The 15,481-nt window shown below is 42.3% G+C and overlaps 1 protein-coding gene across 3 annotated transcripts; it reads left to right on the top strand.

Moving 5' to 3' along the window:
* The first annotated feature begins 40 nt into the window (after positions 1 to 40).
* On the top strand, positions 41 to 14,823 carry LOC114665618 (putative deoxyribonuclease TATDN3). 3 transcript variants are annotated; one of them, XM_028820224.2, is made up of 10 exons: positions 41 to 327; positions 1,796 to 1,828; positions 2,524 to 2,597; positions 6,792 to 6,876; positions 8,010 to 8,072; positions 8,865 to 8,974; positions 10,709 to 10,764; positions 11,108 to 11,220; positions 12,828 to 12,905; positions 14,595 to 14,823. In XM_028820224.2, the coding sequence occupies exons 1-10, from the start codon at positions 274 to 276 to the stop codon at positions 14,736 to 14,738; spliced, it is 810 nt and encodes a 269-aa protein (XP_028676057.2). In that variant the 5' UTR covers positions 41 to 273; the 3' UTR covers positions 14,739 to 14,823. The 3 variants fall into 3 exon arrangements, with proteins under 3 accessions (XP_028676057.2, XP_028676056.2, XP_051775467.1); XM_028820223.2 differs by having other exon boundaries at positions 12,825 to 12,905; XM_051919507.1 differs by lacking the exon at positions 2,524 to 2,597 and having other exon boundaries at positions 12,825 to 12,905.
* Positions 14,824 to 15,481: the final 658 nt, after the last annotated feature.

The following is a 15,481-nucleotide window of genomic DNA, read 5'->3' as shown; positions in this document are numbered from 1 at the left end:
CTAAAGAGTTTCATTGGACTGGCGGGTTGACGTGTGTTACCCGGATGTTGTTCTTTCTCGTTGGACTCACGTGGCCCTCACTTTAAACAGTTGTGTACTTTCCTGGTTAAAAAATGGAAAACAAAAAATAAAGAAAGGACAAGAGAGAACAAAACGCATGTTCGGGCATCTCGTATTCACGACGAAGAAACCTCATGAAATAATTACAATCTAGTACTTTCTTGGTAAGATGTAACACATCCGTTTGTTATCTAGCAAGCCAACTTTCGGACAATGCAAGGATTCATCGACTGCCACTGTCACCTGTCAGCTCCAGAATTTCAACATGTAAGTTTCCTTAAATTCCGTGCTTACGGCATAACTTGCTACTTTAATTAGCAGGCGGTGTTTTACGTGTGGTTGGCGGCCGAACACTAAATCGCTGGTGTGTTGATTAGACGCTGTGGCTTTAAAATTAATCTTTGGCGTTACAAATCTTTTAAACCCCACGTCACGAGACAAAATATGCTGGCAAGCCGACGAGCCTTTTCGTTTTTTTTTTAAATAATAAAAAAGCCTGGTGGGTTTGATTTCGTTTTAGTTCTTGTCGTTTTATGTTTAAATGAAGGTGGAGTGTCGCCTCGTGGTGTCTTCTGTCATAAATCACAGTGAATGTCCGCTGCAGAAGTTGACCAACAGTAAGGCCGTCACTTACAGCTCTTCGAATCTCATTTGTGTGATTTCAGTTTCTTTTTATTTCTGTAAAGCGCTATTCACGGAAGCTTTGCTCAGAGCGGTGTAAGTTTGCAGAAAAAAAACTGAATTGTAATCTTTACATATTGAACTCATGAAAGTGCAGGTTAATTTAAAGGACTGACACGTGTCATTCATGTATTGCTGGGAATGGATTCTAACAATATGTCCATTATTAATGTAAGCGAGTTGCATCAGTTAGTGATGCTTCTTCACCATTCGTATATCACCAGCAGCAGGGGTGCCAATATAAACAGCAAACCAAATACCATCTGGTGCAGCAATGGCAATCCATCTGAAAGTGCCATGTAAAGAGCGGAGGGTCTCTTATGGCGCTCAGCGCCAGCACTGCATTGATGTCAGCCCTCGGGAGAGGAACTACAGTCCGATTTAGCAAAGCACCGCGAAGACCTAAAACGGACTTACTTGGCTTTTCTGAGGAGTCGCTGGAGAGTCCTGAGGCTGTGATCTGCAGTCTGGAGTGCCCCTTGCATGGGCAGTACAAGGGTGAGACTGCTACCTCTGCAGCTCCACCAATGCTTCCCCATCTGCCTGGGTGCGCGGACGTTGGTGGAGCATTGGGCTCATGGAGTTGGAAAACGTGTGGCAGGTTAAATTCTCAGTGACCCCGGTTAGGGCCATCTTAACAGCATCCTAGGCCCCGGGGCAAAACAGAAACATACATAGGCATCAGAAAAAACGTGGGACCCCTATGCTCGTGGGGCCTCCTGGTAACAGCCCAGTGTGCCCATACGTTAAGACGACCCCGACCCCGGTGAAGTAGGGCTTGTGGTAAAACTGTGCTGGCAAAGAATGAAGCAGATTGTAGAGGTGTTACCAGGCAATGACGCAGTTCAGTGTGGCTTCCTAGGAGGCAACCTGACCTTGCATCTTGACAGTTGTCAGCTAAAATGAAATAGTGGGAGAAAAAAAAAGTTCTAATGTTGGTTAAATGGGTGATACTCGGCTTTTTCTATGAGAACTTTCAGCTTTGCGTAATTGCAATAAGTGAAGTCCTTTGTTGTGTTTTTAACATTTCTTAATATTTCTTCCCACATTTCAGGATATTGAAGATGTTTTACAAAGAGCCCAAAAGGTACATTTTTACATCAACTCCTTTAAGTTCTTTCAACTAAAAAGATTATAATAAATAACAGATTTGATCAAAAGTGAAGTGTTATGGTCCAGCTTCTTAAACATAAACCAGTGTGTTATTTCTTTAATTCCCATTCCTGAACCCCAATTGTTTAAAAAAAACAAAACAAAAATACTTATGTAATGGATGTGCACTTGTAAAGTGGTTGGTGATCTACATAATATAAAGGTTGTTTGTCTGCTTCATGTACTGTATGTGCCGTATATTTTAAATATAAATATATATAGATTATAAATATATGTAAATTGTGAATTTCCCCTTGGGGTTAATAAAGTATCTATCTATCTATCTATCTATCTATCTATCGAGTCCATTCATTGTGTCATTTGAAAGATGAACACATAGCAAAGTCAGCAGTCAAAGTTATTGGCATCTTGTTTAGATGCTGTAAATTACTACTAATGCATTCAATTTATTATGTTTTTAATGTTGTATTATCCATCAGCATGGCAAAGGGGGTGACATTTTTACTTTATGACGCTCAGTTTTTGGATATTAGTATTGGACTCCAATTTTCTTTTTTAATCTTAGAACCCTCTAGACCTTGCCTTGGATAATCGATTAATGTTCAGTCATTGATGTGGGGGACAGTAAAGTACATTTATTGTTTTTAATAATCTGTGTTTTTGATGCAGGAAGGAATATTTGCTTTGCTTGCTGTTGCAGAGCACGCTGGAGAATTTGAAAGGATAATAGAGCTTTCAAAAAGGTACTTAACTTTTATATCTCTGCATTGATAGTGGGAGTAGTAATAATCCTGTTGTCACAAGAGTACAATGAAATTTCTACTTACATGTCCTACTAACCTAAAACATGTCACCAATCTCCAGCACCATGATAAACAAACATAAATTAAATTAAAGAACTTCATTTTATGTAATAGAAGAAACAAAGCAGAATACCTGATATATACCATACTCCCTTTTCTGTGATGTATTTCTTTTTTATACTATAAACACACATACTGCATATACACGATATAGATACACTAGATCAGTTGGTGCAGTATATGATAAGTTGTAGCCTGTTGGTTTAAAGCTTAAATCTAAGAGTAGAGATGTCATCTAATTGAAATGAAATCAACAAAGAGGTTTTATTATAGAACTGTAGTCTATAATACATAAATCTTTAACAAGCTGTGGGGGACAGCCTGGACACAGACAGGTAGACACGATGGTTTCACCCAACACACGTTTATTATACATAATTACTTACAACGGTGAGCACAAACCCTGTGCCGCAGCACCAATCACCCCTCAAGTCCTTGGCCACAACACAGTACCTTCTCACAGTCTCTGGTCTGCCTCCACTCCTCTCCACCAAGCTTCGTCCTCTTCCACCCGACTCTTGCCCCTGACTGGAGGGAGGCGGCCCCTTTTATACACCCCGGATGGACTTCAGGTGCATCCTAAGGGCTTCTGTAGCCACACCCCTGTGTGGCGGAAGCTCTGTCGGTGTATCCGGGAGTCCTCCGAGTGTCCCCAATCCTCTTCCCCCCAGCACTTCCGGGTGTGGCGGAAGTACTGAGGTCCAGGGCTCCCAAGGCATTGGGGCGCCCCCTGGCGGTGACCACGGGCCCCTACAGGGTTGAGCTTCCAAGCTCTATACCCGTGGCCCCCACAGCAACCAGGGAGGGTGCCCCCTCGTGTTCTGGAGGAGGCACAAGCCCTCCTCCGGTCATCCTGGGCATCCTGGCCAGGCATGAACCCCCGCCGGGTACCACAGTGCCCCATCGCCAGTGAATATCCGTTGGTCCGAGCGACATACCCCGTTAGGGCGGTTCAACCCCGAAGTGGGTTCTACTATTTGTCCAGGGTCCGTTCCGGTACCCTGGAACTCTCTTCTTCGGCACCCTCTCAGAGGTCTACGTGCCCCTCTGTTCAGCACTGCTCATGCCTTCGCAGCCTCAGCCGGTTGTGGGGCTGCCCCATCGCCAGCGAAGTGTCGTCCTGCCAGACAGTCCGTCCGATGAGGGTCGGCTTCCCACGAAGCAGGTCCTACTGCTCGTCTCGGGCCCAATCCTGCAACACACAGAAACACGGGGGCAGAGCCGCTGCCTGGACACCCTTCCCTGGTGTCCCTCTGTGCCACGCACTGGCAGCGCTCCCTCCTTTGATGATGACCCTGGAACTTGCCTGTTTGGAACCCCCTCCGCGGGTTGCGTGTCCCTCCAGCTGACGGGACCGCCTGCATTTCTCTCCATTCCACCGGCTTTGGGGAGTGGCCCTTCTCTGGACGTGCGCACTCCGCTGCACGTCCCTTCCTGTTGGAGGAACCGGCATTCACCCCTCGATCCCTCCTTTCCCTCTTGGACACCCTGACGGTTTGAGTCTGCTCATGACAAACATGCAGCCCCGTTCCTGTCTGCGTCCATGCAGAGCGACGGGAGACTGCCGCGGGCTCGGGGTGTCAGGCGCTAGGATCCAGGGCACTCATTAGCCCCTGTCCGCTCTGCCCTCTCGCTGTTGCTCCCCTTACCTCACGAGCAGCCTGCACTGCTGCATCCACTGTCGGAGACCCACCGACATGGTTCCGATCACTGATATCACGGGCCCCATCGGTGGGATCTCCCCTTCTCTGTACGGGGTCGGTCTCACTTACCGTCCCCGCCGCGTCCCTCCGGCTGAAGACTCCAGCGCCGCGCCGATCCGCCCACTGTCGCAGCGTCATCACGGACGTGGCCGCCTTCACCTCCAGCTCCTTCAATCCTCTCCGGAGGACGCGCACCACCTGAAACAATGACTCCGCGGGCTGGAGGCATTCCTTCAACTCACGCAGAGCCGTGAGCAAGCACAGATTGTCAGTCGGCGGTTGCCTTACCTTTTCGTCAGGCCAATCCGCTGGCTGCTCTCTGTGGGGCCTTCCCACAGGCCCTGTCGGGTCCTTCCTCGGCCCGGGATGGACATTCCTTGGGCCCGCCTCCATCCAATCATCGGCGGACACGCAAGACACACCGCCCAATCCCGAGCCTGTCTCTGGGAGTGACTTCCGGTCCGCGGCCATTTTGGCTCTGTTTCTCTGTCTCCTGGTGCGGTGACGTGCCTTCCTGGAACCTAGCAGCTGCTGCGGCTTGTCGAGCTGCAGCGACTCCTTCCTCGTGGCACTGCATGCTGCCGCTTCGGCGCCGACGACAGTCTGAGGATCGACATATCGCTCCCACTGACGCGGACCCAGGCAATCCCTGCCTGCAACACAAAAGGTAAGTTTGCCCCCGCGGGGCTGATCGCCATTAGGCAGGGCACTCACTTCCCGGGTCTCGTCTCTTTGTATCGCTGTCCTCGCCATGCTGCTGTTCCGGACGTCCTTAGCGACAGTGTGCGTGCTGGAGCTCGCTGCACTCCAGCAACGTCCTGGATCTTTTCCCCGCACCAGGGGAATATGGCCGTTTATTGGACCGGTGGCGGGCCATGAGGTGAACCACTCTCGCGGGGTTGTGCATGCACTGCTCCTGCGGCGTGTGTGTGGGCTAACCTGCTGCTCCGGACTGCCCACAAAATTATTTTTTTGGAGTCCCTGCCTTATATCAGGCAGAGAGTCCCATCTGGGATGCCATTGTGGGGTACAGCCCGGACACAGACGGGTAGACACGATGGTTTCACCCAACACACGTTTATTATACATAATTATTTACAACGGTGAGCACAAACCCAGTGCCACAGCACCAATCACCCTTCAAGTCCTTGGCCACAACACAATGCCTTCTCACAGTCTCTAGTCTGCCTCCACTCCTCTCCACCAAGCTTCGTCCTCTTCCACCCGACTCTTGCCCCTGACTGGAGGGTGGCGGCCCCTTTTATACACCCCGGATGGACTCCAGATGCATCCTAAGGGCTTCTGTAGCCACACCCCTGTGTGGCGGAACCTCTGTCGTGTGTATCCGGGAGTCCTCCGGGTGTCCCCAATCCTCTTCCCCCCAGCACTTCCGGGTGTGGCGGAAGTACTGAGGTCCAGGGCTCCCAAGGCATCGGGGCGCCCCCTGGCGGTGACAACGGGCCCCTACAGGGTTGAGCTTCCAAGCTCTATACTCGTGGCCCCCACAGCATCCAGGGAGGATGCCCCCTCGTGTTCTGGAGGAGGCACAAGCCCTCCTCTGGTCCTCCTGGGCCTCCCGGCCAGGCATGAACCCCCGCTGGGTACCACAAAGCATAAATACCTTTAGAAATACCTTATTAACATTCATATGTCTTCAGAATTATTTTTAAAACTGAAATCACTTAATTGATAAGTATTTATGTATTGTGTACATTAACCACATCCTGTTTAATTTTTTTCAATATGTGCATTAAATATTTTCATTTTTATTTAACTTCTTACAGTCACACTTAGTGTAAAATGTATCTGGGGTCCACCTTAACATTCTATGCAGGACTGGGTTAGTAATCACTGCTGTATTTGTATTGTTTTCTAGTGCATTACACAAAGGAGTGCCAGTCCAGTGCAGAGAGACTCTTCGATTTCCAGCCAATGTACCCTTTTTTGTGTAATGTCCATGTGTATCCTGTGTTGTATGGGTTTCTTTCCAGAACACAAAAGCCTACTGTTAGCTGAACTGATACATCATTAGTGGTCTTACACAGGGCAGTGCGTAGTGTCCGTCAGAGTGGATTCTTGCCTTCATTTCTCAGTTTTCTTGTGTCTCTGTATTAAGTACTCAGGTTCAGAAAACAGATGGATGACTGTGAGAGACGTTTATAGGATCATCAGTCTGACTACAGAAGAGCCAGTCAGTTTTACACCTCAGCTTCAGTGAGATCTGTGTGGTCAAAACCAGCTTCAAATTACTTCTCTAAATTTGTCACTAACTAGGCGGACATTTTTGCTAACGTGCTAAACTATTGCTAATAAAAATTAATACATTAAACTTATTTTGTCTAGTAAACGTCACCTATTGTGATATTTGCAGATTTCCTGGTTTTGTCCTGCCCTGTTTAGGGGTTCACCCAGTTCAGGGTGTCTTACCTGAAGATCAAAGAAGTGCCACGCTAGAGGTAATATAAATGGGTATGCAGATAAGAATATCTGATGTTAGGTTTTATCGCTCTGATTGTTTATTTGAAAAGATAATTTTTATTGTTTATGAAATACAATTGTTAACACTTCCTACAAATTGCTCATATTGTAATTGATGATCTGTACTGTAGATCACGATATACTGTTGAGAATTGTTACGGATTAACCAGAGCTGAGGCCCTCGCCTCTGTTTGTTTTAATTAAGTCTGGTTATCCTCCTGACTTTTCTTTAATTATTATTTGGTTATTTTTCTGTTAATGTTCTTGTTTATGCCTGTTTGTTATTTTCATTTAATGTGTTCTCAAATTTAGTTAGGCTGCTGTTGTTCTGTATGTTTATTCTGCTATGGTCTTTTTAAACTGCATGTTAAACCTCAGCATGGAGGGCTCTCTAATGCTGCAGGTGGGGACCACCCTGACACTTTATAATGGGCCAAGAAGCATCTGTGCTTTTCAGAGGAATTAGTGGTGTTGAGCTGTTAATTGGCGCATTGTTAATTCTTCAGATGTTTTTTTAATTCTTTCTCGCTTTCCTGATTTTATCTTTGGATTACTTTGTTCTCATTCGGGGTGCGTTTTTGTCAACTTTTTAAACATTCTTGTTGTGTGTGTGTTTGTTTTCTTTAAATCTTTTGTTAATATATCCTGTTATTTTTGTGATTTTTGGTGTCGGGGTTTTCAGGTTTCCATCTGACAAATTTCTGAAAAAAACACACTTGGTGTTCTTTGGTTTGTGCAGGCCCCATAGACTGAGGCTACGCTTACTTTTGATTGTTTGAGGCCTACCACATGTTTCTAGGCCTCACTGGTGTGGGGTTTTTTAATTAAGTAAGCCTGATTTTGTATTTTGTGAACAGTGAGCAGAGTTTTGTGTGTCTATATTTAAAACGTCCATAAAACTTGAGGACTAGTGATACACAATTTTGTGTTGTACTGATGCATGGCTTAAATAGTCTGTACAAAACTAATATTGCTTTAATTTTAAGTATAGTAAAACAAATGATTGCATTTTGTACATGAAACATATTTAATATTTCTGTCATTTTTACTAAAGTAAGAAGTAGTTCATGATGTTGTATCGACAGTTGTGTCATCCTGTTTTTCTTATCAGGACTTGGATGCTGCAAGTCCCCTTATACAAAAATATGCAGGTCACTTGGTAGCCATTGGGGAGGTAAGATTTCTATTAAAATGTATAACATTTTAGACAGATCACACCCAGCATGATGTTTTGATTGATGTTGTTATAGTTAATGATTGTGGGTGATTATGATGGTCACTTACTCATAACTGGAACTCTTTTAGCTGAAGTTTGCATCTAGAGACACAGTATAACATGTCCTAATATGTTAAAGTTGAAAAGTATTATCATATGTGTAGTTTACAGTGAAACAGCTACTTGCAAATTTTTACATCTGTGGAAAATGTTATCGCATCTGTTCTCTTTGGTACTGTGATCAACAAGCAGAGATTGTCTGCTTTTTTGTGAGTTGTGTTGTTAGGAATTTTCTTCTATGAATTTTGGGGAAAAAGTTGTGTTTTGTTATAAGGCCTTTCTTAAAAATCTAGTTGAAAAAAATATTAAAGAATACTGTAAGAAATAAAATATCTTCTAACATAATAGAATAGCAGTGCTACAGGAATCACTGAGTGCATTTTTCCAGATCATACTATAAATGTTCTATGTTATCACAGCATAAAACAGGACTTTACAGAAAAGCTCATACTTGGACACATTTTATCAAGTTGTAAAACACACTGTTGTTACAGCATAGATATTAACAGTGCATGATGTGCTTAACACTCATTTAACTTTACAATAGCCTGACATCAGCGGTCACTGATTATTGTTCTGTAAATATGTATGCGGGGGTACTTTAGAGCCAAGAGCATCAATGTGAATTTGTCATTGCCTGTGTCTGAGGGTTTCTTATTGATTCTGCAATACAGTTTGTTTGTTTAATAGGTGGGACTGGATTTCACTCCTCGATTTGCTGGCACTGATTCCCAAAAAGACGCACAGCGGCAGGTTTTGATTCACCAGATTGAAATTGCTAAATGCTACGATTTACCTTTGTAAGGCTGGTTTTTGTCAAATCAAGTCAAGTTTAAATCGATTGTCATGTGTTCTCAGTACAATGAAATGCTGACCTGCAGAACAGTGACTGGGATACAATGGCAGCACAACATGCACACAGTTTACATAGCATGCAACACATAATGCATATATACACTCAATCCTTTTTACAGTATATATTTCCTGTCACTCTGCTCTGGCTAAAAGGGTTTGGAAGGATGGAAAGACGGAAGTATTTGAGTATTCAGAATTTCCGGATATATACAATATATGTCATATATATATATAAAAAAATATAGTGGGAGAAGGCACTATATAGGCATCAACCCGAGACAGACTGACAACGGAGGCACAGGTATAAATAAACAGAAATATATATATATATATATATATATATATATTTTTTTTTTTTTTTTTCAGCCATGGGGCACGTCACAGTCCCAAAAACACTCCTACTCACTCTGGCACCCTGAGTAGTGGCTGCAGGCTCCTTTTGTAGCCCTCCCGGAAATGCTCCAGGTGGTAATTGGCCTAATTAGGCTGCACTTCCGGGTGTGGCTGCATTCTAGCCCACAGGGGCTCGTTAAGCCATGCCGCTCCTCCGGGTGGCCACGGAGCCCAACAGGTCTGAGCCTTGAAGTCCCACGCCTGTTGCCCCGATGTAACCCAGGAGGGCTGCCACCACACGTTCTGGGGGGACGTAGTGTGCATCCCATGGTTGCTCCCCCGGTGCCAGTGTCAAAGGGGAGTCCCGGCCGGGCATGGGTCCCCAATATATATGGCATGTATTGTATATATTCAGAATTTAGTATTTTTTTTAATAGAAATTAATACCTTTTTGATCAAGATACCATTACACTGATTTAAAAAATATAGCCAAGGCATCACTAGTATGGCTATTAGTGCTTGAAATGACTGATTTTTAATTTATTATTCACATATGGCTACAAAGCCTCATTTTCAGCAGCAATTCCTTCAACTCCCTTAGCTTATCCTTAATTAGACCTGTTTACATGCTAATTGGTTATTAGAGAAGCCTTTCTAACTGCACCAACACCAGTGAAACCTGTAATCCTGTTCATGTGTATTGCAAGGCACTGGTTTTCCTAAAGTTCAGTCCTGGGTTCAAAAATGGCCAAAATGATGCCACTTTCTCAGGAAACATGTCAGTTTACTTGTGTTTTTTTTCCAAAATAAAGATTGCATGGAAACTGCAGATTACATGCAATGGTGTCTGTTACTGCCAGGATAAAAAAGGAAGGGGGGGGGGTTGTCTGAGGTCCAAATACATAACTGCGTAAGAGAAGGACATCAGAAAATTGTAGTTTGAGAAACAAACACCTTGATGGTCCTCAGTTGACTTCTTCTTAACTTTAAATACAAGTCAAATGCCAGTGTCATCTGCAACAGAGGAAAGATGATTCTGAGATTAACGTTATCTTGATTTAAAAACAAACAAAAATAAAAGTATAAATTTCTATCAAAAATACAACATTTCTGGGTGACTTCAAACTTTTGCATGGTTGTGTTTGTTGGTGTTTTGCTGTTGTGGCTCACCCTTAATTGAGAAAAAAAATATGTGAAAGGAACTATGATTTAATATATCTGTTAAATATTTGCCTTTTTAACTTAAAAATGTTAGAATGACAAAATAAGGCCTACAGTTTTATAGCTATTGTATGTGTTAATTAGCCAGCCTACTTTTTTTTGTTCACAAAGGATTTGTCTTTCAGAAATGTGCATTCAAGATCTGCTGGGAGGCCCACTATAAATCTTTTAAAGGAGAAAGGTACTTTTGTTTCTTGTATTGTAGTTTATAAAATGGTAAGCATTTGGACACCAACACATTACCTTTTAGCAGCATTTATTATTTTGGTATATGTTCCATTTTGACCAGTTAGCCTTGCTAAAATATTTTAGCTCAAGTAAGTATGTGCTATTTGCCTGAATTAAATATGTGGCACAAAGATACTGTCATTCAAATATTTTTAGGAAGAGGACACTAAGTCATGTTGCACTGCTGCAGTAAAATACAAATAGGCTTTACATAATACAGTAATCTTATAATAAAAAAAAACACTCAGATTGATGTTAATATCCTCAATTTAACGTATTGCTTCTTTGCTTTTCAGGTGCAGAGAAAGTTTTGCTGCATGCTTTTGACGGGAAGCCTTCTGTGGCTCTGGAAGGAGTGAAAGCTGGCTACTACTTCTCTATCCCTCCATCAATTATTAGAAGTGAACAGGTAAACAGCAGATTTAGGTAAAGGGTTCTTAAACTTTTCTTAACCATACTTAGTCCAATAAAGGTTGCAGTTAGCAAAGCTGTCCATGCAGCTAACTTTGAAAATTTAATTGCAGTGAGGGCACCCCTCTGCAGGGATACCACGTAATCACAGGGCTCACTCATGGATACACTTTCATTATTCACTCTTTGTAGACCAAATTAGACAGGCAAAGTAAACCAAAACATAGGCCTTTGTGCTGTGGGAGAGATACAGTTTTTCAGACAAGAGACACTCAGGAACTGGTAAAGTTCAGCTTAATTCAGTTTTTCCTTTTTGAGCACACTTGCACTTGTGAGCCAGCGCACTATACAGTAATTACAAAAAATAATATGAATAAAAAGAAGTACAGCATAAATACAAAACATATTATTAAAACAAAAGCAATCAGGCACAATGAAATACACACTCACTGAGCAAAGTCTTAGGAACATTATAGGAATACTGGGCAGGCCTCCCTGTGCTGTCCACACAGCCTCAGTTCTTTGTGGCATGAACTCTACACAATGTTGGAAACATCTGGGCCATATCTGTGTGATTGCATCACACAATCACAGCCAAACCAAAATTCAAGCCCTTTCAGTTAAGAGTACTTAGTGTTGCTTTACTATTCACAGAATTATCACTCACTAAAAAACTTGTGTATTTTTTTTTTAATTCAAACACAATTATCTGAAATCCTGTGGTTTACAGTGTGTGAGCTGGTATTCAGACTCGAATATATAGAGTGAAATAAATAGATCTTGACACCAAAAGAGGTTTGGAGCAGCCACCCGTATACTTGATTTAGGCTGCAAATTTGAAGTTTCTGGTTGCACAGAAGTGTACAGGTTGAGTCCACAAACAGAACTAACTGTAAAGAGGTGGTTGGGTTTCTTTTATGGCTGGTCGGCGGAAGTGATGTCACTTCTGGTTCTGGTCCCAAGAACGTCACTTCTGGTTTCTGCTCCAGATGACATCATCGGGCCCAGAACCAGAAGTGACATCATCAAAATCAGGCAGAGTTTCCCATGTCTGGTCTGCAGAGATAAAAGAGAAAAGTTTACTGCACCCTGCCACCCCCTGGCCTGTCTTGGAATTACCACCTTTTGGTCCGTTTAGCTGCCTCCCATGCGCACGTGTGTGACAATAGTATATATTAAAAGAATTGGTTGAATTACAAACATCACTGATATTCATTATAAATACTTTGCACAAACAGCAAACACATTTTCCCCGTGTCTGCATGGGTGTTCTTCTGAGTTTTCTGAGTCTGAGTTCCTTTCAGTTTTCTTCCCACCTCACCAAAGCTGACACTTTCACGATGATCGTCAACTCTAAATTAACTCTTGCCCAAGTGCGAATGTGGGTTATGTACAAGTCAGCCTTGTGGTAGAGTGGTGCCCTGTCCAGGGCTAGTTCCTGCCTTGCGTCTGACTCTTCTGTGGTAGGCTACAACTCCCCTGCAATCCCTCCCAGCCTTGAATTGGGTGAAATGGTTTTAAAAATGTTATTCAGTCTAAGTATATTTAATCATTCTAAGTAACTAACCATGTATTATAATTACTTTGTTCCTGTTTTCCAAGAAGCAAAAACTAGTCAAACAACTGCCATTGGAGTCCTTGTGCCTTGAAACGGATTCACCAGCACTTGGTCCTGAAAAACAGGTACCATTCATTACATGTTAAAAATGATTAATGACTTAAAATTGCCAGCTGTTATGGAATGCATGTTAATATCGACTTTCGTTTTTAGATTTGTTTTCTTATATTGGTTAACTGTCGTGTGCTGTTAATCTTTGAATGAGAGGCATTAGTTGTGTGCCCTCCAATTTTGTAACTGCCTGTGTTTGTTACTGCAATCCAGAAGACATGCCCTTCTGAGTATTACAAAGCCTACTGCCTTCTTTATCCCTGGCACTGCTTTGCCAGGTTGGTGCCCTGTCTGGCTAGTAACAACAGACAAAAATGATATTGATTTGTATTACTTAATGGCAGCAGTGTATTTTTAAAAATTTTTTAAAAATTGCCTTTTTAAACCCAAGAATATCTTATTAGTTGAGGCAGTAGCATTTCACCATATATATGTGTGTGTATATATATATATATATATATATATATAAAATACATACACACATACATATATACTAGGGGGGCTTCGCTAACCAACCCCCAGGCCGGCACCGCTTGCTTATGGGGATGTGGATGCACAATTTAAACAGATTGTTATTTTCATGGGAATTGTTACATATGCATAATAGAACTAACTATTTTACATTACAGTGAGTAATTAACCATATTAAAAATAGCAAAACATAATCATTTGAAAGTAAATTATGTTTCATGTTGCGTTCGAGTTTTTCATTGCGTGATATGATTTCATTCTGTTTGGCTCTGAAATTAACACACAAATATTTTTAAACGTACACTTTTACTGTAAAACTTCAGTAAAAACAATTTTTTGAATTACATTTTCCTCAATATCGCATTGAATTGTGATTCCGTGTTTGGACTTCCGTTGTGACAACACAACGTATAACTGCCCATGAGTTAATTTTGTTTATTTTTCTCTAATAAATAAACCGACTTTTTCGAATGTTTGTCTCTGTGATTTGTTAATTGTCTTTGCAAAATCTTTTCTAACGGAAAATGGTTGACGTTTTAATACAAATGGCATATCAAGATCTCCTTTGTTGTCTAATGTTATCCCCTGAAGATGTACTACATTACCTTTCTTAGATACATCCTTCTTTCAACAGTAATTTGGGCTGTGAAAGACCCGACGGTGTTAACGGTTGTAGATATTCTTCGTGATATTGTAAATTGATGTTTTTATCTTCCACACCATCACCACCAACTGTTTCAGTAGAGTCTACTGATATGCATTTAACCAATAGGCTGTGTAACTGATCAACAATTTTCGCGTTAATTCGTTTTGACTTCGCCTGTGGATCGCCTGTGTACTCATTTGTTCTGTTGATAACCCTTTGGAATGAAATTCTTCAATAAGATTAGGACATAATACATCTTCTTTAATTGGGAACTTAAAGTGAGGAAAACGTAAAAATTTATAAGAGCTGACAGAGCAGGAACTGTGTCTGGCAAAAGCATTCACATGAATGAGATGTGATTGGACCGTGGGCGTGTTGGAATACGGTTGAGAGGAGGGTGGAACTTGAAAAAATCTCATGTCAAAAATCTCATCTCGCGGGACATGAAAAAATCTCTTCAAAAAAGTCTTGTCTCGTTGCAGGATTTTTTTTTATATAATAGATATATATATATGTGTGTGTGTGTGGGTGTGTGTGTATTTTTTTTTTTTTGTAATTTGTTTGTAATTTTTTTTTTTATATATAGGTACGGAATGAGCCACACAACATTACTATCTCTGCGAAATATATTGCAGATGTAAAAGGGGTCTCGCTGGAAAAAGTGATGGAAATGACAACACAGAATGCATTAAAACTTTTCCCAAAGATTCAAAAACTTGTACATCTATAAATGGAAAGCCATTGGTTTAGGACACTCTTGACATGAAAACTATCTGTGCAAACCCTGTAAATACATTGGAAAAGAAATAAAAGAATAAATTCATTTATGCTGTGATCTTGCCTTGGCCTCTGTGTTTTCCCTTATTTAACTCAAATATCAATGATAAACTAAAATCACAATAATGCAGTGATTATCAGGGCTGCTTCACAGAATTGGTGTTCTGGGTCCAGGTACCACTAAGTCAGCAGACAGGCTTCTTCTCTGCAGGTCACTGTTGGTGATCAGGCCCATGTCCTCCGCAGCTTGCTTTCATAGAATTGGAGCTCTGTCTGGCCAATTGTTTTAGTTATCTTGGCAAACAGTCCAATGTTGGATCATCAGCCAAACTTGTATACCCTGAATCAGAGTGTCAGGTAGCTTCCTATTTTTGCCTCCCTGCTCTCCCAAAGCCACTGTCTTTGCAAGGCTCGAGGCTCCTCAAGGTTTAACTCTCTTGCTCAACGGCAGTGACGCCCTATAGGGATCTTCAGTAGCTTTCGCCCACTGATCTTCATGAGACCATGTCTTCCCCTTCCGTCCTTTCTGCCACCTGGCATGCGTGGACGAATGTGTGAAACTCCACAGGGGGACCACCTGCTCTTTGACTGCACAAAACCCAAGTGGCATGCATCCCCATATTTCTAACATACTTCAAAGTTGTAGAACTAACTGCATTGTTTCAAGCTAGGGATGTCCCTACTCAAACGTACGCT

This window comes from Erpetoichthys calabaricus, chromosome 15 (genome assembly GCF_900747795.2).
Source record: "Erpetoichthys calabaricus chromosome 15, fErpCal1.3, whole genome shotgun sequence".
Taxonomy (NCBI): Eukaryota; Metazoa; Chordata; class Cladistia; order Polypteriformes; family Polypteridae; genus Erpetoichthys; species Erpetoichthys calabaricus.
This window is presented reverse-complemented; position numbering and strand designations above follow the sequence as displayed.